This window comes from Equus caballus, chromosome 20 (genome assembly GCF_041296265.1).
Source record: "Equus caballus isolate H_3958 breed thoroughbred chromosome 20, TB-T2T, whole genome shotgun sequence".
NCBI lineage: Eukaryota > Metazoa > Chordata > Mammalia > Perissodactyla > Equidae > Equus > Equus caballus.
In genome coordinates, this window is record NC_091703.1 from 34,962,152 (window position 1) to 34,985,419 (window position 23,268).

At 46.8% G+C, this 23,268-nt stretch overlaps 1 protein-coding gene across 2 annotated transcripts; it reads left to right on the top strand.

Moving 5' to 3' along the window:
- The first annotated feature begins 4 nt into the window (after positions 1–4).
- C2 (complement C2) lies at positions 5–23,263 on the top strand. Of its 2 annotated transcripts, none has more exons than XM_070245339.1 (21): positions 5–99; positions 8,521–8,753; positions 9,333–9,899; positions 10,522–10,668; positions 10,818–11,027; positions 11,639–11,824; positions 14,155–14,328; positions 14,410–14,508; positions 14,683–14,816; positions 15,899–16,037; positions 17,289–17,429; positions 18,312–18,401; positions 20,863–21,003; positions 21,129–21,223; positions 21,318–21,429; positions 21,538–21,703; positions 21,813–21,889; positions 22,029–22,120; positions 22,323–22,449; positions 22,615–22,664; positions 22,814–23,263. In XM_070245339.1, exons 4-21 carry the CDS (start codon positions 10,611–10,613, stop codon positions 22,988–22,990), a joined length of 2,268 nt encoding a protein of 755 aa, XP_070101440.1. In that variant the 5' UTR covers positions 5–99; positions 8,521–8,753; positions 9,333–9,899; positions 10,522–10,610; the 3' UTR covers positions 22,991–23,263. The 2 variants fall into 2 exon arrangements, with proteins under 2 accessions (XP_070101440.1, XP_001492551.2); XM_001492501.5 differs by lacking the exon at positions 5–99 and adding an exon at positions 2,812–2,928.
- The last annotated feature ends 5 nt before the right edge of the window (positions 23,264–23,268 follow it).

Below are 23,268 nucleotides of genomic sequence, written 5' to 3' on the forward strand. Positions count from 1 at the left end.
TTGACTCTGGGTCATTAGTTCCCCTGCCTTTCCCACTGTTCTTGCCCCTTGGGCACTGAAGCTCTGGAGAAGGCCCAGGTTGGGATGATATAGCACAAGGTGAGTCTCAGCTCCCAAAGAACCATCCACCTCAGCCACAGCTGAAATCAGAGGTGGGCAGAGGATATGCAGGGCACCGGATGCGGCTGCTACAGGGGCCTAATCTTTACTGAATTACTGCTTCCTGCCAGCTGCTGTGCTAGGTGCTAATTTATGTATCTTACCTCGCTTAGTACAGCAACCATAAGAGGCAGGCTTTGTGGTAGTTTATAGAAAGACAGTAACATGTCATCTGGGGAAGGATAACAGGTGGCTCTGACAGAGTGGCTTTGCCTTTATGTGGTCATATTTTGAAAGATTTGATTCTTGACTTTATGAAATGGGATTTTAAAAATGCAGATATGACTGGGCTCCAAAGAACTGATTCATTTTAATAAAATTCACTAAAGACTAAGGTATAAAGCTCACTTATCAATTTCAGTGGTAGATGTAACTTGCAAGATGATTCAATACTTATGTTCTCTGAGCTTTATCATTCATTCCTTTGCTATTTTTGACAGTGCTATTGTGTGCCAGGGTCTCGATGTCATGTCTAGTCTTTTTATTTGTTTGTTTAATCTTAGTCACTTAATGGTCAAATGAAGTTAAAATATTTTATGTTTTAACTTTTTTATAATGGAAACTTTAAAACATACACAAAAGTAGGGAGAATAGTAGGTAGAACTGCCATGTACAGATCACTCAGCTTCAACAATTTTAGCAGTTTGCCAGCCTTGCTTCATCTGGCTCCCTCTTAAACAATCGACAGATCAAAGAAGAAATCACAAGGGAAATTAGAAAACACTTAGAGACAAATGAAAACGAGAACACTAGAGAATTTTAAAGCAAATGCCAGACATCATATCAGTTCATCTGTAAATACCGATGCTTGTATACCTAGCCTCAAAAGAATTTTAAAACAATATCACCACAATACATGATCACACCTAAGAAAATTAACCATAATCCATAATATCTTCTGCTACATGGTCTACATTCAATTTTTCCTGAGTGTCTGTATATTCAGAAATGTTTTTTACAGTTGTTTTCTTTTTTTTTTGAGGAAGATTAGCCCTGAGCTAACATCTGCTGCCAATCCTCCTCTTTTCGCTGAGAAAGACTGGCCCTGAGCTAACATCTGTGCCCATCTTCCTCTGCTGTATACGTGGGACGCCTGCCACAGCATGGCTTTCCAAGCGGTGCCGTGTCTGCACCCGGGATCTGAAGTGGTGGACCCCGGGCTGCCAAAGTGGAATGTGCGAACTTAACCACTGCACCACTGGGCCGGCCCCTGTAGTTGGCTTCTTAGAATCAGGATCCAAGCAAGGGCCACACATTGCATTTGGTCAATATGACTCTTAATTCATTCAATCTGTAACAATTCCTCTTTCATGTTTTCATGACAATTATTTGTAGAAGAAGCCAGATCCTTTGCTTTGTTTTTCCTTATATTTTTTCCCCTTATATTTTAAAAATAGAAATAAAATTAGAAATCAGAGAACGATTACACATTTTATACATTTATAATTCAAAAGAGGCATTTCATTTGGGAAAAGCTGAAAAGTGGGTAAGAAACATTTGAAAGAAGTGGAAGATGTAAACTTTTACAGGAAAAATTTATAATGAGGGACAGTCCCAGTGGCCTAGTGGTTGTTTGGTGTGTTCCACTTCTGCAACCCAGGTTCGGTTCCTGGGCACCAACCTACACCACTCATCTGTTTGCAGCCATGCTGTGGCGGTGGGCCACATAAAAACAAAGGAGAAAAAAGGGAAGATTGGCAACAGATGTTAGCTTAGGGCGAATCTTTCTCACAAAAAAAACAAATTATAATGAAATTTCATTTTAAAATTAAATTGTGGGGAAGGGATAGGAAATGACTGGGAAAGGCATGAGAGAGCCTTCTGGGGATGGAGAAAGTTCCATCTGGGTTGTAGTTACTCAGATGACAACTTACGTAAAAAGTCAGTGAGCTGTACCCATAAGATTTGTGTACTTTACTGTATGTGTGTTATGTCTCAATTAAAAAAAGATAACACAAGTTGGTTGGTCAAAAGTGAAGTGTCACATGTTATTAAAAATAGATTTGACCATTTCATCTAGGTTTTCCAATTTGTTGGCATACAGTTGCTCATAGTATACTTATTGTCCTTTTTATTTTTGTAGAATCAGGAGTAATGTCTCTACTTTCATTTCTGATTTTAGTAATTTGAGTCTTTCTTTTTTTTTCTTAGTCCATCTAGCTAAAGGTTTGTCAATTTTATTGATCTTTTCAAAGAACAAACTTTGGGTCTCATTGATTTTATCTATGTTTTTCTATTCTCTATTTCGTTTATCTTTGTTCTGATCTTTATTATTTCCTTCCTCCGGCTAGCTTTGGGTTTAGTTTGTTCTTTTTCTAGTTCTTATGTTGTAAAGGGAGTAGTTGATTTGAGATCTTTCTTCTTTTTTTTTTTTTTTTAAAGCAACCACTCTTTATTTTTAAGATTTTATTTTTTCCTTTTTCTCCCCAAAGCCCCCCGGTACATAGTTGTATATTTTTAGTTGTGGGTCCTTCTAGTTGTGGCATGTGGGATGCCGCCTCAGCATGGCCTGATGAGCGATGCCATGTCCACGCCCAGGATCCAAACCAGCGAAACCATGGGCTGCCAAAGTGGAGTGTGTGACCTTAACCACTTGGCCACAGGCCCAGCGCATTTAACTGCTGCTCCACTGGGCCGGCCCCAAGCCACTGAATTTTAGACACTTCTTTAAGGCACTGCTATGGACTGAATGGCATCCCCTGAAAATTCGTATGTGAAGCCCTAACCTGCAATGTGACTACATTTGGAGAGGATAAAGCCTACAAAGAGGTAATTAAGGTTAAATGAGGTCATAAGGGTGGGGTCCTGATCCAATAGGATTAGTGTGCTTATAAGAAGAGACACCAGAGAGCTCCCTCGCTCCCCAAGATGGGATGATAACTCTGACACACATGTTCTGCACCACTGCAGGGCTCCTCAGCAGGACTCATCTCCACTCACCCACAACAGTAAATTCACTTGATAACATGCCCTTTATTGGCTGCCTTCCTTCCCTATGCCACTTTCCCACTCCCTCCACCCATGTTTCCTGGTACCCCCCTCCAAAATGCACTATTTGCACTTGAACCCTTGTCTCAGGGGCTGCTTCTGTGGGAAAAAGACTTCATATTAACAGGACTTACTATGTGCCAGACACTATCCTAAACCCTATATATGTAGGAGTTCACTTAATCCTCACAACAAGCTTATGACACAAGTTTTATCATCACCCCCACTTTACAGATGAGGAAACTGAGACACAAAATGTTGAATGACTTGCCCCTGATGCACACAGGTACTCAGTGGCAGAGCTGGGATTCAAATCCAGGCAGCATGGCTTCTGAGTCTACACCCTTAGCCCCTATGCTTTAGTGCCTCTTGCTAACACCTCTGAAGTGGCTCTTCTGAGCTCCCTGAACTTGCCTCCAGTCCAGGCCCACCCGCATCCACTAGCACTGCGCCTTCCGAAGCCCTCTCTCCCCTGGGTGCTTGCCTCTTGTTACCCGCTCTCCTGTAACACTTTCTCCATTCTTTTCAAATCCCTTATCCTCTGGGAACCTTTCTCTGCCCTCTGTCCTCCGCTGGATTCCTACAGGACCTGTCCACAGGATTTACTGCCTTCTAGTTATTTGTGTGCTTATCTCAACCTCCCCAGAGGAAGGATCCCAGGAGTTTCTGTCAAAACAATGAGCTCCACGAGTAAGGTTAAGGCCAACCACCTCCCCAGTCTTGTTGTTATCACAAGTAAATAGCATCCTTTAAATCAGCAACAAAAGTGGCTTTGATTTCTATTCCTTCCGTTTCTTTTTTAATAAAAATATTTACATTGGGTCAGACCCCACCCGCTTCCTCTAACACAGCCCACTACAAGGGCATTAGACACACACACCATCCCCCATCATACCACGCACTGACATACTTACTTTGAACTGATTGCCCAACTCTGACCTTGGGAAACCTTACATAAATCACCCTTAGAGCCCCAGAAAAGATTTATACTCAGCCCCTGGCTCCTCTCTCATTCTCCAGCTCCTCCAGGCTCCTGGGCCCCAGGGGCCACCCTGCAGGCCCAGGTTGTGGGTGGGGACACCAACTCTCATCTCCTTACTCATCCATTGCACAAACAATTCGTGAGAATTAAACAAGGCATTGAGGGTGGAGTGGGGACCTCCCAAGGAACAGAAGGCCTGTTCCTGACCTCCTGTAAGGGGCCACATCTCTTTTGGATGGAAACTCAGCCCCTGGGAACAGCTGGGCCTGGGGTGTACCAGTGTGTCTGTCTGTCCACAACACAGCCGCTACTTCACCCCTGTCCATCCCATCCCTTTGGGGTCTCTACAGTCCTGGGGAGCCAGTGGTGCGTGTCACCCTCTCTCTCCCACTTCTTGCTACCTATGAGGGAATGAAAGGGTGGGGACTATGGCTCCTGTACTCAGGGGTCAGTTGGAAAAGGGCAAGGGAGGAAGGCCTCTGGCTATAAACTCTCTGGGTCCCTCCCTCACCACTCCCACCCCCTACATCTGGACTTAGCTTTGATGGGCAAGGGAACCCAACTGCCCCTCCTCTGCCCTTTCATTCAAAATGCCTCTCTAATGATTTCCTCTGACTCCTGGGAGGTAGGGGTGGGGGGGGATCTATCTCCTTCCCTTTGCTAGATGCCAACTCCCTCCCACCAAAAGCACAGCCCTGGGGTTTAAGGAGGGGCAGCCTCCCGCGCCCCCCCCCCCCCAAAGCTGCCAAGGGGCAGGTAGAGAACTTTCAGGGTAGAAAGGACATATATTCATGCCTTGCTTTCCTGCCAGACTCAAACAAAAAGACATACGCCAGCAAAGCTCCTTCGGCTCACCTCTCTGGCCCTAGCCCAGTGTAGTGGAAGGAATTCAGGCTTTGACTGAAGACAGCCTGAAATCTCTGGTTCAGCTTGGCAGATTTGCTTGTTGTTTTATAACCTTATTCACCTGATTTTGTCACCTGTCACTCATGGAGCCAACAGCAAAATACACTCCCCTTAAGGTTACCCCTAAGAATTAAATTAGGACTATCAAAATGAGAGGATCTACGCCCCTACAGGTATGGAAGGGTGATGTACAAAGATAGTCACTGCAGCATTCACTGTGACCAAGAGCAAAAGTTTAGAAATAACCCATGTCCATTAACAGAAGACTCGTGCACAGCGCGTTGTGGCTTGGACAGTGGAATACTATGCAGCTTCTGAAAGCATAAGGCTCATCTGTAGGTACAAAGTGGAATGTCTCAAGACATTATATGTATTGTAAAATATATTTTTAACTAAGCAGACATTCAAAACTGTGTATGAGATGCCACCTTTTATGCAAAAAAGGAAAAAAGAGGATGTAGACACATATGTTCTTTATGTGTGTACAATTTCTCTGGAAAGATATACAAGAAACTGGATAGGGGAGCAGCCTCTGGGCAGAACTGGGGACTGGGAAGCGGGGTGCAGGGGAAGGAGATTTGCTCTTCATTAATTCCCCTTTATTATTCTTGGCACCTCTTGTTGGGTACGAATGCTACCCATTCACATAGATGGAGGGAAGCATAAGGAGCCAAGGAGAAAGCTCCAGAATCAGGCAGGAAGACTGTCAGGAGGTCTCTCCTTTGTATCCTCAATCTTGCGTCCCCAGTGGAAGTCCTGTGAAAGCCTCTTAGAGGAAACAGCAGCTTGAATATCTGCCTAAATGTTCCAATACACCAAAAGAACCACCCTGCTGGACTATGAACAAGAGACCCTGACGTAGTCTCTCTGCAGACTATTCAAGTTTTATTTTGTAAAACTTCAAAGATATGCAAAAATAGAGAGAATGGTATAATGAATCTCCATGTACCTATCACCCAGCTTCAGCAGTCATCAATATATGGACAATTCTGGTTCATCTCTGCACACCCATCCACTCCTTCTGGGATTTTTGTTTTTGAGGAAGATTATCCCTGAGCCAACATCTGCTGCCAATCCTCCTCTTTTTTTGCTGAGGAAAACTGGCCCTGAGCTAACATCCGTGCCCATCTTCCTCTACTTCATATGTGGGATGCCTGCCACAGCATGGCTTGACAAGTGGTGTGTGAGTGCACACCCAGGATCTAAACTGGCGAACCCCAGACCGCCGAAGCGGAACACGCGAACTTAGCTGCTGGGCCACTGGACCGGCCCCTAAAAGATTTTTTATTGTGGTAAAAAACACAATAAAATTTACCATCTTAACCATTTTCAATTGTACAGTTCAGTGGTATTAAATACATTCATAATGTTCTGACATCAACAACTGAAAGGAGTGGGGACAAAGTTGTAAGGAAGCGGAGTTTTTGTATGTTATTGAAGTTAAGCTGGTATAAAATCAAACTAGAGTGGTATGACTTTAGGATGTTCAGTGTAATCCCTATAGTAACCACAAAGAAAATGGTTATAGAATATACACAAAAGGAAATGAGAAAGAAATGTAAACGTTTCACTACAAAAAATCAACTAAACACAAAAGAAGATAGTAATGCAGGAAATGAGGTATGAGAAAACTATAAGGCATATAGAAACAAATAGCACAGTGGAAGTAAATCCCTCCTTATTAGCAAGTACTTTAAAGGTAAATGGATTAAATTCTCCACTCAAAAGACGGAGATTGGTAAAATGGATAAAAACACATGATTCAACTATATGCTATCTACAAGAGACCCACTTTAGACCCAAAGACACAAACAGGTTGAAAGTGAAAGAATGGAAAAAGATATTCCATGCACATGGTAGCCAAAAGAGAGCAGGGGTGGCTATATGAATATCAGACAAAATAGACTTTAAGTCAAAAAGGTTGCAAGAGACAAAGAAGGACATTATATATTAATACAAGATTCAATACATCGAGAATAGAGGACAATTATAAACATTTATGCACCTAATAACAGATCAGCAAAATATATGCGGCAAAAACTGACAGATTGAAGGGAGAAATAGACAGCTCTACACTAATAATAGTGCCCTATTCTTAATAATGGATAGAACAATCAGACAAAAGATAAATAAGGAAATAAAAGACTTAGCACAATAAACCAACTAGATCTAACAGACATATAGAGAACACTCCACCCAACAACAATAGCATACACATTCTTCCCAAGTGCACATGGGACATTTTCCAGAACAGACCATGTGTTAGACCACAAATTGTCTCAGTAGATTTAAAAAGATAGATATCATACAAAGTATCTTCCCCAACCACAATTGGATAAAATTAGAAATCAACAACACGGGCTGGCCCAGTGGCGCAGAAGTTAAGTGTGCATGTTCTGCTTCAGCAGCCCGGGGTTCACCAGTTTGAATCCCAGATGAGGAAATGGCACCGCCTGGCAAGCCATGCTGTGGTAGGCGTCCCACATATAAAAAATAGAGGAAGATGGGCACGGATGTTAGCTCAGGGCCAGTCTTCCTCAGCAAAAAGAGGAGGATTGGCAGATGTTAGCTCAGGGCTAGTCTTCTTCTTAAAAAAAAAATCAACAACAGAAGTAAAACTTGAAAACTCAAAAATTTATGGAAATTAAATAAAATTCTCTTAAGCAATCAATTGATCAAAGAAGACATCACAAAGGAAATTAGAAAATACTTAGAACAAATGAAAACAAAGATACGAATACCAAAACTTATGGGATACAGCGAAAGCAGTACTAAGGGGGAAATTTACAGCTATAAATACCTACATGAAAAAACAAGAAAGAGGGGCCAGCCCGGTGGCGCAGAGGTTACGTCAGCACATTCCGCTTCTCAGAATTCAGTGGCTTAAGTATTCAGTCAGGTGAGGATTCACTGTACTCTGGTAACAACCCCCAAGTCTCAGTTGCCATAGTAGTTTGCCGAACATGGCCATAAATCTCCCCTATTCTGGTGTGCACTCATGCATCTTTGCAATGTGACTTTGCCACTCCTCCCATCAAGAGATGATAAAGTTTCCCCCACTCTGGGCTGACCTTGTGATTTGCTGTGACCAACAGAACATGGTGGAAGTGATGTTATGTGACTACTGGCTTAGGCCTCAAGAGACCTTGCAGCTTATGCTTTGGATCTCTTGGAGTGCTGTCCTGAGACTACCATGCCATGGGCACTAGGGATGATAGACTACGGGTCCTGCTGTTCCCACTGAACTCAGTCCACAGCTGACTGCAGATACGTGAGTGAGTCCAGGCAAGACAGCAGAAGAACCACCTGGCTAACCCCTAGAATCATGAGTAAGAATAAATCATCTTTTTAAGTCTCTAAATTTTGGGTGGTATTTTTTTTCCTGCAACAGTGGTAATACAGTGGATTAAAATAACAAAGGTTTATTTTTGGCTCATTTTGCATATCTGAGGCTCAGCAGTGTTTCTGCTTTTGCTGTCTCCCAGGGATCCAGGTTGATGGAGCAGCCACCATCTCAAACATTGCCAAACAGAGGGAAAGAAAGCATGGTGAAGACTGCATTGGCTCATAAAGCTTCCAGCCAAAAGTGATACACATCACTTATACTCACGTTTCATTGGCCAAAGCAAGCGGATGGGGAAGTTCAATCCTACTATGTGACGGAAAGGAGACAAAGCCAGCATATTTGTGAACATCCCTAATACCCACCACCCTGAAGGTAGTTTAATTCTCTTTTGTAAAATCTGAGTAGGTGGGCAGGGATGGTATGACATGAACACAGTGTCAGGAACCCAGGCTTCTCCATCTGCTTGCCCTGTCATCCCCAAGCTATTGCTCTCAAATCACCATCAGATTTATATTCCAGCCCACAGGAAGGGGAAGGCATACTACCCTTTTATTTGAGGGGCATAACTTAGAAGTTGCTCACATCAGTTCTACTCTTATTGGCCAGAACCCTGTCATCTGACCACTAGCTGCAAGGGAAGCTGGGAAATGTAGTCTTTAGCTGGGTGACTGTGTGTCCTGCTAAACATCTCTTACTGCAGAAGGAGCAGTATCTTATTATAGATAATGGGTGCAGGGGAGGGACCAGCAGCTCTGCCACAGCAGCAGCTTTGGGACCCCAATACCAAGGGTATCGTGGTCTTCCTGCATTTAGTCAGCCCTGCCCCATGTGAGTCCCACATTTTGCACTTGAGTTTCAGAGAAGTTATCTGTAAATCAAAAGAGTTTTTAACAAACTTAAATGATCACTTCAGAGATGATTCATTCTCTCTCTCTTTTTTTTTTTTGCTAGGAAGATTAGCCCTGAGCTAACATCTGTGCCAGTCTTCCTCTGTTTTGTATGTGGGTCGCTGCCACAGCATGGCTGCCAATGAGTGGTGTATGTCCGGAAAGTGAACCTGCACCACCAAAGTGGAGCACGCTGAACTGAACCACTAGGCCATGAGGCTGACCCTGGTTTCATCTTAATTTTTGATTGATCTTATTTATTTATATTCCACATTGTTTGACAAAGTATTAAAGAGACTTCTGTGGGATGGGGAGGCTAACACCCAAGCTTAGAGTTTCTTTGTTTCTTGCATTTTGTACAAATGCAGGTTGTAATTTCTGTTTTTTTTTTTTTTTTGAGGAAGATTAACCCTGAGCTAACACTGCTGCCAAACCTCCTCTTTTTCTGAGGAAGACTGGCCCTGAGCTAACATCCATGCCCATCTTCCTCTACTTTATATGTGGGACGCCTACCACAGCATGGCTTGCCAAGCAGTGCCATGTCTGCACCCGGGATCCGAACCGGCGAACCCCGGGCCACCGAAGCAGAACGTGCACACTTAACCGCTGCACCACCGGGCCAGCCCCGCAGGTTGTAATTTAAAGGCACATCCCAAACTCTTTGAGTCACCAATCCCAAATTTATTTATTTTATAAGTTGGGAATTTTATCTACTGGACTTTCCGTAAAAATGTTCTAAACATTTTTTTTGGTCTCCTAAACTAAATATTGATTTCATTTTGTCCCTAGATTCTCTCTGGGTAAGAGTTACAGGGAAAAAGTTTGTGAATCCTCCTCTGTATCAAGAATTTCTAAGAAAATTAGTCTCAATTCCTTAGAGGTTTATGTTCAAGAAGACAATACTGTCCCAGCGTCTCAGGAACTAAAATCCACTTGGCAAAACCCAAAAGAAAACTGAAACTTTACTTAAATAAAATGTTTTGCAATATCTTGGATGGTTTGTGGGTTTGTGTGGTTTAGACTATTTGTGCAAGAGCATGTGTGCGCATTTGTGTGCACCTGTGTGTTGGGGGTGGCGTTTGGGAGCAGTATGCAGAGCCTGTGGTGGAGATCAATTGACTCTGTTGATATACTGGGATTGGGGAGACAGGGCAAAGATTTCACCCCTCAGCTCAGTCCTTAATCCCTGATTCGTTTTTTTCCTAACAAGAGAACACCCTTTTTGCCACTCCCTGGTTTTCTTTCTCTGGCAGCAAATGAAGCAGCTGCTGAGCCAGCTCTGGTTTTCGGGAAATCAGATGACCTTTTCCCTCTGCCCGGCTCTCTGCCTCTCCCTGCCCCTATGGTGGACACCATGGACCCACTGATGGCTTTTCTTTCCCTGCTGGCCCTGTACCCAGGTAGGAGCAGGGGAGGGGGGGTGTTAGGGTCCTGTGGGCGAGGCTGGTGCTACCCAGCTTGAGTTCCCACACAGTCTTTTTCGCTTTCCTTTTCTCATCTGTGCCTTCCGTCTTTTCTCCATTTCTCTGTCATGTCCCTGTGCCCACAGGCTTGGCTGCCGCCACTCCCTCCTGTCCTCAGAATGTGAATATCTCTGGTGGCTCTTTCACCCTCAGCAACGGCTGGGCCCCTGGGAGTGTCCTCACCTACTCCTGCCCCCTGGGCCGTTATGCATACCCAGCAGCAACACGGCTGTGCAAGAGCAACGGACAGTGGCAGACCCCAAGATCCACCCGGCAGACAAAGGCGGTCTGCAAACGTGAGGCTCCCTGCAGGCCTTGCTCAGGGTGCCTCGCCAGGGGCCACCCCACAACTTCTATTTAGGAGTTGCTTGGGGTTGGGCTTACCCTGACTGGATAGTGTGGGAGGGATGGTAAAGCTGCTTTTCCGTGGGGCTTTGCAAAATAGTGGCAAACGTCAATTGCCCATAGCAAGGCATTGGAGGCAGGCTTTGATGGACGTTGTAGGTACTAAAGCCAGAGATGATTTTTAAAATGCTTAACAGTTGACTGCAGCATACTGACCATTCAGAAAGGACTCTGAATGCTCCTGGAGTCTCCTGTTGTGCCAGGGGTTACCCCTTTCCTTACCTACTCATGGGATATCTGAGGACCCCAGGGGAGGGGCTGGGGTGGCCATGGCCCTCCGGGTGCTGAGAGAAGTGGCTATTTATCAATCAATTAGGTTGAACCATGTGAAATTGCTGCTATCCAACCAATTGCCAAAAGCAGCAATTCCACGTGCATCAACCTCGTATGTTTGACAACTGGTTGGCTGTTCTAATGCATCCAAGCTGGACATCACCCACTTGATGCCCAGCCCAGATGTTATCCATCCATCCCAAATTCTCATCCCCTTCTCTTCCTCCAGCCGTTCGCTGTCCAGCCCCTGTTACCTTTGAGAATGGCATGTACACCCCACGGCTGGGGTCATATCCTGTGGGCGGCAACCTGAGCTTCGAGTGTGAGGATGGTTTCACGCTGCGGGGCTCACCTGTGCGGCAGTGTCGCCCCAATGGCATGTGGGATGGGGAGACAGCCGTTTGTGACAACGGCGGTGAGTGCCCTGACCGAGGGCTGCATGGGGCCTGGGGTTTTCCAGGAACCTTGGAGCCAGATATGCGCCCGGGGAGCCTCTGTGGGAACAGGAGCCTGAGGTTTCTGGTGCCAAGATAATATTCTTGGATTTTGGTAAATTGAGGCCTATAGGTCACACATCACTGGGCTGCGGGGAGCCCGGCCCGAGACAGTTGGTGCTAAGCTTCGGATCCAACATAAAGGCTCCACGTGCTCTGTCCAGCTTTCCCAAGTGCGTCAAAGCAGGATTGGTATTTGGGTCTCATGGGCCATTGCAGGGACTTTACGCTGAGGGGGAATTGAGCTTTGTGCTGAGGTGCCTTGCCTCTGGAACCAGTTTGGGTTCCCAGCCGGCTCAGACTTTGACAGCTTTTGGGCGGGTTATTTAACCTCGAGATGCCTCAATTTTCACATCTGTAACATGAGGATAATGAGCGCCAGCTGCATGGTGTTGCTGTGTGGATTAAGTGAGCTGATATTACTAAGCATCTAGAACAGCCTCTGGAATCTGATAAGCTCCACTTCTTTTTTAACTTTTTTTCCAAATGTTTATTATTTATTTATTTATTTTGGTGAGGAAGATTGGCCCTGAGCTAACATCTGTGCTAATCTTCCTCTGTTTTATATATGGGACACCTCCACAGCATGGCTTGATGAGCAGTGTGTAGGTCAGTGCCCAGGATCCAAACCCTCGTACCCCGGGCCGCCAAAGCAGAGAGCAAACTTAACCACTATGCCACTGGGCTGGCCCCATTTTCTTTTTTTTTTTTTGAGGAAGATTAGCCCTGAACTAACATCTGCTGCCAATCCTCCTCTTTTTGCTGAGGAAGACTGGCCCTGAGCTAACATCCACTCCCATCTTACTCCACTTTACATGTGGGACACCTGCCACAGCATGGCTTGACAAGCTGTGTGTGGGTCTGCACGCAGGATCCGAGCCAGCGAATCCCAGGCCTCGGAAGTGAAATGTGTGAACTTAATTGCTGTGCTAATGGGCCAGCTCCTACATACACTTGTGTCATGGTGATTACTGCCCCTGAGAATGGTGATGGGCTCTGCTTGATAGAAGCAGGGCTCCCAGGGATTCCCTGGAGCCACACTTGCCTGTGGGTTTTTGGGAGCTTCCTGGATCACAGTTCTGAGCATATAATACAGAAGACACAGAGTCCACAAGATGGCAGGACCATACCCTCACCCGGAGGCCAGCCATCCACTCCCAACTCATGCCTTTCACTCTTTGCCAGATAGCCATTTATTCAAGCATAAATATAATTTATTTGAAAGTTGAGATATAATCTACCTACAGTAAAGGGCACAAATCTTAAGTATTCAGCTCGGTGAATTTTTACACATGTATCCACCTGTGCAATCACCAGCCAAGACAGAGAACATGTCCAACATCACAGGAGGCTCCCTCCTGTTTCCTCCCACAAGGGAACCATGCTTCTGACTTCCGTCTCCTTAGATTAGCTTAGCCTGTTCTCACACTTCATACAAATGGAATCACACAGAATGTGCTCTTTTGCATCTGGCTCCCTTTATGCAACATTCTGCCTGTGAGATCTATCCATGTTGTCCTGCGTATCAGCAGTTTGGTTATTTTTGCTGCTGTGTAGTTCCATTATGTGAATATATTACAGTTTATTTGTGCATTTCCCTGTTAATGGGCATTCGGATTATTTCCAGTTTTTGGCTATTCTGAGTAAAGCTCCATGAACGTTCTTGTATGTGATTTTTTGGTGCATGTACGCACATGTTTCTCTTGAGCATAGTGTCTAAGAGTGGAATTATTGGGTCACAGGTTGGTGGATGTTTGGTTTTAGCAGATGCTGGCAAACAGTTTCACTGTTTGCTGTTCACAGACCAGCAATGCAATGGAGTTCCAGTTGCCCTGCATCCTCTCTGACGCTTGGAATTACCCATTTTTTTAGTTTTAGCCATTCTCGTCCACGTGTAGTGATGACTCATTGTGGTTCGTGAAGTGCAAATATTCTCTGTGGCAGTGTGGGCCTCCCCAGCCAGTGTCTTCCTGGGGCTCTGGGATGTGTGCAGGCTGAATCCCAAAGCTGGGATTGGGATGCATTAGTTGGCAACTGAGGCCACTGGATTCTAAACATTTTGCCCTACTTCAGGTCTTCCATCCACACCTCTGAGAAGCACAGTTGTAGTGTCTCCCAAAGGGGAGGCCAAGAGGCTCACAGAGGCTCTGAGGGTCTGGAGAGGAGGAGGATCCTGGAGGGAGAGGGCGGGTGAGCAGGGCCTGAGCAGGTGAGTCCTTGCTCACCTCCATCTTCCTTCGTTCACTCGCAGCTGGTTACTGCCCCAACCCGGGCATTTCAGTAGGTGTGGTGCGGACAGGGTCCCGCTTCGACCTTGGGGACAAGGTCAGGTACCGCTGCTCATCGAATCTGGTGCTGACCGGGTCTTCGGAACGGGAGTGCCAGGATGATGGGGTCTGGAGTGGGACAGAGCCCATCTGCCGCCGTGAGTAGCCACCCTGACCCTCCTGAGACTCCTGGGCACCCCACCCTTGGCCCTGGCTGACCCCAGTGGCTCTTCCCCCAGAGCCCTACTCTTACGACTTTCCTGAGGACGTGGCCCCCGCCCTGGGTACTTCCTTGTCCCACCTGCTTGGAGCTACCAATCCCACCCAGAAGAAGAAGGGTGAGTGCTTGAGGAGAGGGCAGCAGGGTGCTGGGCCCGGGCCGGAGCAGGGAGCCTCAGGTGGGCTCAGTGGGGCTGAGCTGACCAGAAGGGAGGCAGGGAGGCCTGACCCCTCTGGCAAGAGAGCAGGTCGAAGGTGGAGATCTGAATCTTCTCCTTCCACATTTCTCCCAGAAAATGTGGGCCGCAAGATCCAAATCCAGCGCTCGGGTCACCTGAACCTCTACCTGCTCCTGGATGCCTCTCAGAGTGTGTCGGAAAAAGATTTTGGCATCTTCAAGAACAGCGCCATCCTCATGGTGGACAGGGTCAGGGAATAGGAGCCTACGTCAGAGGAGGCCTTGCTGCACCCACTGTCCCTCTCTGTCTCCTTCTCTTCCTCAGAATCTCACTTAAAGCCCACCTCGTCCAAGAAGTCACCCCAGATTGTATGCATGCCATGCAGGAGTCATGGATTCAATTTATAGGATCATATTTTTCATTCCACAAACACTGTTGGGGCACCTGCTCTATGTCAGGCATTGTACTGGGTGCTGGGTGCTGGGGGGGCACCAAAGATGAACATAACTGAAATCCTGCTTTCCAGGAATTCATCTTCTAGAACAGTGGTCTCCACAGAGGGGTACACAAAATAATCCACTGGAGTAAGGCAGAAAGACACTGGTATTCTTGTTGCATAATTTAAATTTAAATTAAATTAATAACCATATTTAATAGTTTCTTTTCAAATTTTCAGTATTTTGTGTATTTTTAAAAATGTGTATATTTGAATAGTGATACACGTTATAAATATGAGTATGCTTTATAAATGTGTATACCTATATTGGGGTATGTACTAAAAATGTTTTTACTGAAGGGATGCATGAACAGAAGAGTTTGGAAGTCACGCGTTTAGATTCTTTGTCGATGCTTTCCTTGGTAATTATGATTTTCACAATAGTTTATGTAGATATATGTTTTTCCTCCCAACTACATTCTAAAGAAGAAAGCTTTTGGGCTCCTTCAGGCCCCTCTTAGGACTTGAAGTTAAGCAACTCACTAAGCTGTGAGGTTGCAGAGGGCAACAGTTCCAGAAGTTGTGCTGACAAGTTCAAATTCTACCTCCACCTCTTACCAGTGGTGTGATCTGGGGCAAGGTAACAAGCCTCAATTTCCTCATCTATAAAATAGAATCGATGGGAGGATTAAATGAGGAGCAAACCTAGCCAAGAGAATGTCAGTTTCCTGGCTTCTTCCAAGCAGCAGTTTCCTAATAAGAGTCTACCCTGGACCTTGCCTCTGTCAGTCTCAGCCAGGCTGTCTGACTCCTCCAGGGCCCTTTGCTTGCTCTCTTACCATCTCCCCTTTGGTTTCAGGGCCCCTTAGACTGCCTCTCACTTGCCCTTTACAGATCTTCAGCTTTGAGATCAATGTTAGCGTCGCCATTATCACCTTTGCATCAAGGCCCCGAATCGTCATGTCTGTTCTGCACCACAACTCCCGGGATGTGATGGAAGTGATCAACAGTCTGGACAACATCCACTACAAAGGTATGGGAGTCATCAAATGAACGTAATGGGAGAGGGAAGGGATGAGCTCTTGGTGCCTGCAGACAGATTCTGGACAAGTCAGGGAGAGACAGAGGCCTCTTGGTGGCATTCAAGTCTCAGGGCTCTGGGGTGCTTGTTCCTCAGGCGAGGGTGGCTTCCAAGTCCAGGTTCATGTTGAGGGAGTCCCAGCTCCCGCCAACTCCCAGCTTACTCTAATGTGCTCCATGCCCAAATGCCTCTCACAGGTCTTTGGCTCCTTTCTAATGCCAGAACCACGTGATCTGGTTTTCATGGCTCAACCCCTTATCTGCCCCTGTCGTTATAAAACTGCCTGGGGGGTAGGTAGCAGATGGCTAATCCAAGTTCTTTGGAAACCCCATCTTTGAATCTTGGGACTTTAGAGTGGCCTTGGATTGGGGTTACGCAATGACAATTTTTAAGGGAAAAGGCTTTTAATGTTTGAACAGGCAGTGATGCCAAATCTCTATCTGGATATCAAAGGTCTGAGTTTGTCAAACTTGTTGATAAATGCATTTCCAATGGTTGAGGGAATAGAGTGATTCTCTTCTCCCAGGTGGTAGGTGGAAAGTTTCTTTTTCTTTTTTTATTTTATTGAGGTCATATTGGTTTATAACATTGTGTAATTTCAGGTGTACATTTTTATATATCAGTTTCTATATAGACTGCATAGTGCTTACCACCAATAGTCTAGCTTTTATCTGTCACCATATATATGTGCCCCTTTACCCCTTTCACCCACTCCTCAACCCCTTCCCCTATGGTAACCACTAATCTCTTCTCTTTATCCATGTCTTTGTTTATCTTTCACATATGAGAGAAATCATATGGTGTTTGTCTTTCTCTGTCTGGCTTATTTCGCTTAACATAATACCCTCAAGATCTACCCGTGTTGTTGGAAATGGGATGATTTTGTCTATTTTTTTTGTCACTGAGTAATATTCCATTGTATATATATATATATTGCATCTTCCTCAGTTGACGGGCACTTGGGTTGCTTCCATGTCTTGGTTATTGTGAATAATGCTGCAATGAACATACGGTGCATAAGTCTCTTTGTATTATTGATTTCATGTTCTTCGGAATAAATATCCAGTAGTAGGATAGCTGGGTGGTATGTTAGTTCTATTTTTAATTTTTTGAGAAATCTCCATACTGTTTTCCATGTGGCTGCACCAGTTTGCATTTAGGTGGGAAGTTTCTAAGAGAGTCCTTCCTCTTTGCAAATTCCAGATCATGAAAATGGAACTGGGACCAACACCTATGAGGCCCTAAATAGTGTCTATATCATGATGAATAACCAAATGCAACGCCTGGGTATGAACACAGTGGCCTGGCAGGAAATCCGACATGCTGTCATCCTTCTGACAGATGGTGGGTATCATCCTCACTGTGAGTGAGTCCGGCGTAGTGGAAGGACCACCAATATGGGGTGAGAAGACCTGTGTTCTAGTTCTCCCTCTGACATTTATAAAGTAGAAATAGTGTTGATGATGCTGAAGGTAATGACAACCACAATAACGATGCTAATGATAGCTTCTTTTCTTTCCTTACACAATTTTTTTTTTTTAAAGATTGGCACCTGAACTAACAACTGTTGCCAATCTTCTTTTTTTTTTTTTCTGTTTTTCCTCCCCAAATCCCCCCAGTACATAGTTGTATATTTTAGTTGCGGGTCCTTCTAGTTGTGGCATGTGAGATGCCGCCTCAGCATGGCCTGACGAGTGCTGCCGTGTCCGTGCCCAGGATCTCAACCAGCGAAACCCTGGGCTGCCACAGCGGAGCGTGCAAACTTAACCACTCAGCCATGGGGCTGGCCCCCCTCCTTACACAATTTTTATGGACAGCAATTTAAGTAGTTTGTGTAGAAGTGCTTTGTGATAATAAATGTTAGTTATTGTTACCTGGGAGGTCACCTAGAGTGATGCGTGGCTCTGGAGCAGGGATGTCAGGTGCACGGATGTAAGGGCAGACTGTGCAGTGGACCTGGGCTCTGTCATTTATCTTTTGATTTTGGCCAAATTACATAGCTCCTCCAGAAGTCAACACTTCCTGAGATGTCATGAGGACTAAATGAGATAAAGTATATGAACCTCCTGGCCCAGTGCCTGGAATGTAGAGAATTTCAGTAAATGACTTGAAACTCTTGCAGTAAGTGTTGAGGTTCCCAGGATGAATGCCTTCCTACTCCTCCAGAGCTGGGAGAAGTCTGATATATCCACCCAGACAAACAATTATTTTCCTTCCCTGTTCTAGGAAAGTCCAACATGGGTGGCTCTCCCAAGCTGGCTGTGGACAATATCAAAGAGCTCTTGAACATCAAGCAGAAGAGGAATGACTATCTGGGTGAGCCTCCGCCCTCGCCCCCGATCTGTGCTGTCCCTGTCGGGAGCACGAGGCCTACAGTCAGGGGTTCCAGCATCTTGGCTTTATTTCTAGCGAGACGCCAAGCCGTGTTGTTCTCTATTAAGGCAGCCAAGTGTCACATGGAAGAGTCAGGAGACAAACTGCCCATGGTTTCTTTCTTTATTTTTTTCTTTAAGATTTTATTTTTTCCTCTTTCTCCCAAAGCCCCTTGGTATATAGGTGTATATTTTTAGTTGTGGGTCCTTCTAGTTGTGGCATTGTGGGACGCCACCTCAGCATGGCTTGATGAGCAGTGCCATGTCCATGCCCAGGATCCGCACTGGTGAAACCCTGGCCACCAAAGCGGAGTGCGCGAACTTAACTGCTCGGCCACGTGGCCGGCTCCACGCCCATCCTTTCAACCTTGGTTTCATCTTCAGTCGGCTGTGGCTGTGGGCAGCTTCTTCCTTTGTAAGAGGGGAAGAGTGCTAGGATCTACCTCATAGGCCGAGATGCTCAGAGAAACACAGTGCATGTTAGCGGCCGCCATCATCATCATCGTGATCGTCGTTATCCACCATCTTATGTTCCACAAACCTCTCTGGGCAGACAAAGGCCTGGCTTCCTTGTAGGGACTGGCCCTGGCATTTCCTCTTCCAGCGGTACAGATAACTAACTAAGGCTTTGGCAGTTGCACCTCTAACAGAATGATTCCTCAGGTTCAGACTAAACACAAATTGCGCTGACCTTTGACCAGAAAAGACATTCAGAGATAAGTGCTCCAGATTAAGAGGGGGCAGTTGGTTTTCAGCCCCAACTTTCCCTTTCCCCCTGGATCTTCTTTCCTCCGTTCAAGCAGCCCCACCCCACCTGCCCCTCAGGAGTAAGCAGATTCCTCTTTAAAACTCTGGTCTGAGGAAGGCAAAATCCAAATTCTACTCCCTAACTCCTTAGCATCACTGGGCTGGGGTGAAATGCTTAAAACGCTTTAGTAAAAAGAAGCAGGAAGTAAATGGAAAGAGTCAAAGAAAACACGCGGGTCAGGATAATTGTCCTGCTCCCTCCATAACTGCTTCTGCCCGGGCCGGTGCTCGATTGCTTCCTGAGGGAAGACTTGTCTCTCAGTCTGTCTGAGCATCTCGCTCCTTACACACAACACAGGGCCCTCTGGGAGCAAAAAAAAGGCCATGAGGAGTACTAAGGGTGGGAGAAGACCAGACTCTGTGGGCACTCTGCTAGCTCGGAGGCTGGGCGTGGACGGTTGTGTGGGCCCAGGTTCTCCAGTGAGAAGAGATGGCTCCAGGCCCCTCCCCAGAGCTTACACTTTACAGAGAAGGACCAGATCTGAAGTATGGCCTCCATGCTACATTCATGAGTTCTTTTTATTCATTTAGTCATTTAAAGTACTTACTGAGCCTCTCCTGGTCCAGGCACCGTTCTAAGGCTACGGCTGTGAACAGAAAAGACAAAAATGCCTCCTTGTGTGGGGATGTCCTTCTGGCAGGGGCAATGTATTAGTTTTGTAGGGCTGCTGCAACAAATTCTACAAACGTGGGTGGCTTAAAACAACAGAAATGTATTCTCTCATGTTTAGGAGGCCAGAAGTCCCAAATCAAAGTATCAGCAGGGTGCTGCTCCCTCTGGAGCCTCTGGAGAAGAATCCTTCCTTGCTTCTTCCAGCCTCTGGTGGTCCCAGGCTTGCCTTGGCTTGTAGCAGGATAACTCAATCTCTGCCTCTGTCTTCGCATCACCTTCTTGCCTGAGTGTATCTCTGTGTCATCACATGGTCTCTCTGTGTGTCTGTGTCCAAATTCCCCTCTCCTTATAAGGACACCAAGCATCAGATTAGGGCCCACCCTAATCCAGTATGACCTCATCTTAACTTTATTACATCTGAAAAGATCCTATTTCCAAATAAGGTCACATTCACAGGTACCGGATGTTAGGACTTGAACATATCCTTTTGGGGGACACAGTTCAACCCATTATAGTCATTAAACAAGATAAACAAGGAAACCATGTGGCACAGTAGAGAGTGACACGTGCTAAGGTATAAAACGAAGCAGGGAGGGAATGGAAATGTCTGGGGCACTGCAGTTTTAGACAAGGAGGCCAGGGAAGTCCTTGCTGAGATGGTGACATTTGAGTCAAGACTTAAAAAGTTAAGAAAGTGAGCCATGTGGGAAGTCTTGGGGAGGAGTGAACCAGGCAGAGGTGCAGCTCATGCAAAGGGCCTGAGGTGGAAGTGTGCCTGCAAATTTGGGGAACTTCAAGGAGGCTATGTGGCTGGAAGAGAGTGAAGGGCAAGAAGTGGTAGGAAATGAGATCAGATAGTAGTTGGGGGTGGGGGTCCAGTTCATGTAGGCCTTTGTAGCACACAGTGGGCTCCAAATTACAGTCTCCTGTTTCGTGGAGTAGCCCATCAGCCTTGAGATTCTGGTGATTTCCTCCTCCCCACCAGACATCTATGCCATTGGGGTGGGCAACCTGGATGTGGACTGGAGAGAATTGAATGAGCTGGGGTCCAAGAAGGACGGCGAGAGGCATGCCTTCATTCTGAAGGACGCAGAGGCTCTGAGCCAGGTCTTTGAGCACATGCTGGGTGAGTGAGCTTTGCCCTCTCTGGAACAGGGTGGGCAGTGAGGAGCCAGCCGGGGGTCCAGGTTTGGAACCTGCTCACAGTGCTACTCACCTGCCTCCTTCCCCATCTGTTCCTCACAACCACAGATGTCTCTCAGCTCACAGACACCATCTGTGGGGTGGGGAACATGTCAGCCAATGCCTCTGCCCAGGAGAGGACACCCTGGCATGTTACTATTAAGGTATGAGGAAGGAGGGATGGGGCTTGGCTCAGAGGTGAAAGTAGCCATGGGCTAGAGACACAGCAGTCCCTGAAGATTACCTGTTCCCCTGCAGCCCAAGAGCCAGGAGACCTGCCGGGGGGCCCTCATCTCTGACCAGTGGGTCCTGACAGCTGCTCACTGCTTCCGCCAAGCCGAGAACCATACCCTGTGGAGGGTCAGTGTGGGTAAGACAGGGACCACACCAGGTTCCCGATTCTGCAAGCCACTCTTTGTCCCTAGCGTCTGATCCCTTCAGAACCCTGGCCCAGCCTAATCTGCCATATTGTTCCCAGGGGATCCCAATGCCCAGTGGGGCAAAGACTTCCAGATTGAGAAAGCAGTGATCTCCTCGGGGTTCGATGTCTTTGCCAAGAAGAATCAGGGAATCCCAGAGTTCTACGGTGATGATATCGCCCTGGTGAAGCTGGCCAAGAAAGTGAAGATGTCCACTCACGCCAGGTGCCAGAGTCCGGGATGCGAGGGCGCCCTCCAGGGGACAGTGCTCTGAGGAGCTCTGGAAAAGGGGTCACTGAGGACAGGCCTGTATGACCCTTGCCCTTCTTTCCAGGCCCATCTGCCTTCCCTGCACGGTGGGGGCTAATCTGGCTCTGCGGAGACCCCCAGGCAGCACCTGCCAAAACCATGGTGAGTGCTGGGGCTTCGGGTGCATGAAGAGCTAGGACCATGGCTTGTGGGTGATGACATGGTCTGTGCTGCCATCCCCAAGTTGGGAGTCTGGATGCTGAGTAAAGAGGCCAGCACCACATCCCCTTCTTGACTGCAGAGCATGAACTTCTGAACCAACAGAGCATTCCTGCTCATTTTGTGGCCTTGAATGGGAGCAAACTGAACATAAACCTCAAGACAGGGACGGAGGTGAGGGTCTTAGGTCTGGGATGCTGTGGGGGATGGGATTCCCCTGTGGCAGCTTTCAGAACATATCTCTTCCTCCTCCAGCTCTGGCTGCTTTCTCCATCTGATCCCGAGTCAGCCTCCCCCACCCCCGGCCTAGCTGGACTCCAGGTGTCCCCTGGGCCTTCTCATTCCATCCTTCTCTCCTGTTTCACCCCTACTGCAGTGGACAAGCTGTATCAACGCCGTCTCCCAAGACAAAACCACATTCCCCAACTTGACAGATGTTAGAGAGGTGGTGACAGACCAGTTTCTATGCAGTGGGACTGGAAAGGATGACAATCCCTGCAAGGGTGAGCCCCACTTACCTACCCCCCATCCCAGAGCCTGATTCCTGAGGGGAAGGCTCTCTGTGTCCCATGGCCAGCATGCACACCAGGACACTGGTGCACTGCCCTGATGACAGGGGAGCAGGGTGAGAGCCAGGATGACAGTCTTTTGTTTCTCCTTTCTGGCAGGAGAATCTGGGGGAGCAGTTTTCCTTGAGCGGAGATTCAGGTTTTTTCAGGTGAGGAGAGAACGGGGAAGCTCCCAGGACTGGGGTTACAGGATCTTGGTCTTGTAGGGGGAAGAGAGAGGACTTTGAAGGAACCAGGGAGATTGGGGCTTGGAGCTGGAGCTGTGGCAGCCTCCCACCCCATACTCTCTTTCTTCCAGGTGGGCCTGGTGAGCTGGGGTCTCTACAACCCCTGTGGCAGAGATGATAAAAAATCCCGCAAGAGGGCACCCACTGGCAGGGTCCCACCGCCGCGAGATTTCCACATTAATCTCTTCCGCCTGCAGCCCTGGCTGAGGCAGCACCTGGAGGGCGTACTGAACTTTTTGCCCCTCTAATCATGGCCACCAACCGTTTTGCTGTCCTGCCAGGACCTGCCATCTGTCCTGTCTCCTACCTCTGAACTTCCACCCTCAGACCCCATGGCCCTTTCTCACTCCTAGCTCTGAGTAAATCCCAGCCTCCAGGATCCTGAAGCAGCACATTCAAGCTGGGAAATCCCCAGCGCTCCTGCCGGCGCCCCTCCCACCCTCTACTTTACTTGGCTCACTCTCCTTTCACTTTCACGTGGAATTTCCAATTATGAAATTAATAAAAGTCAGTGATTTTCACATCT

Bases quoted from the DNA above. Each gene is read 5' to 3' on its own strand.
- C2 (XM_070245339.1), top strand. From the start codon at position 10,611: ATGGTGGACACCATGGACCCACTGATGGCTTTTCTTTCCCTGCTGGCC. The intron at 14,329-14,409 runs GTGAGTAGCCAC...CTCTTCCCCCAG, and splicing joins GACAGAGCCCATCTGCCGCC to AGCCCTACTCTTACGACTTT. The intron at 21,430-21,537 runs GTAAGACAGGGA...TATTGTTCCCAG, and splicing joins CCTGTGGAGGGTCAGTGTGG to GGGATCCCAATGCCCAGTGG.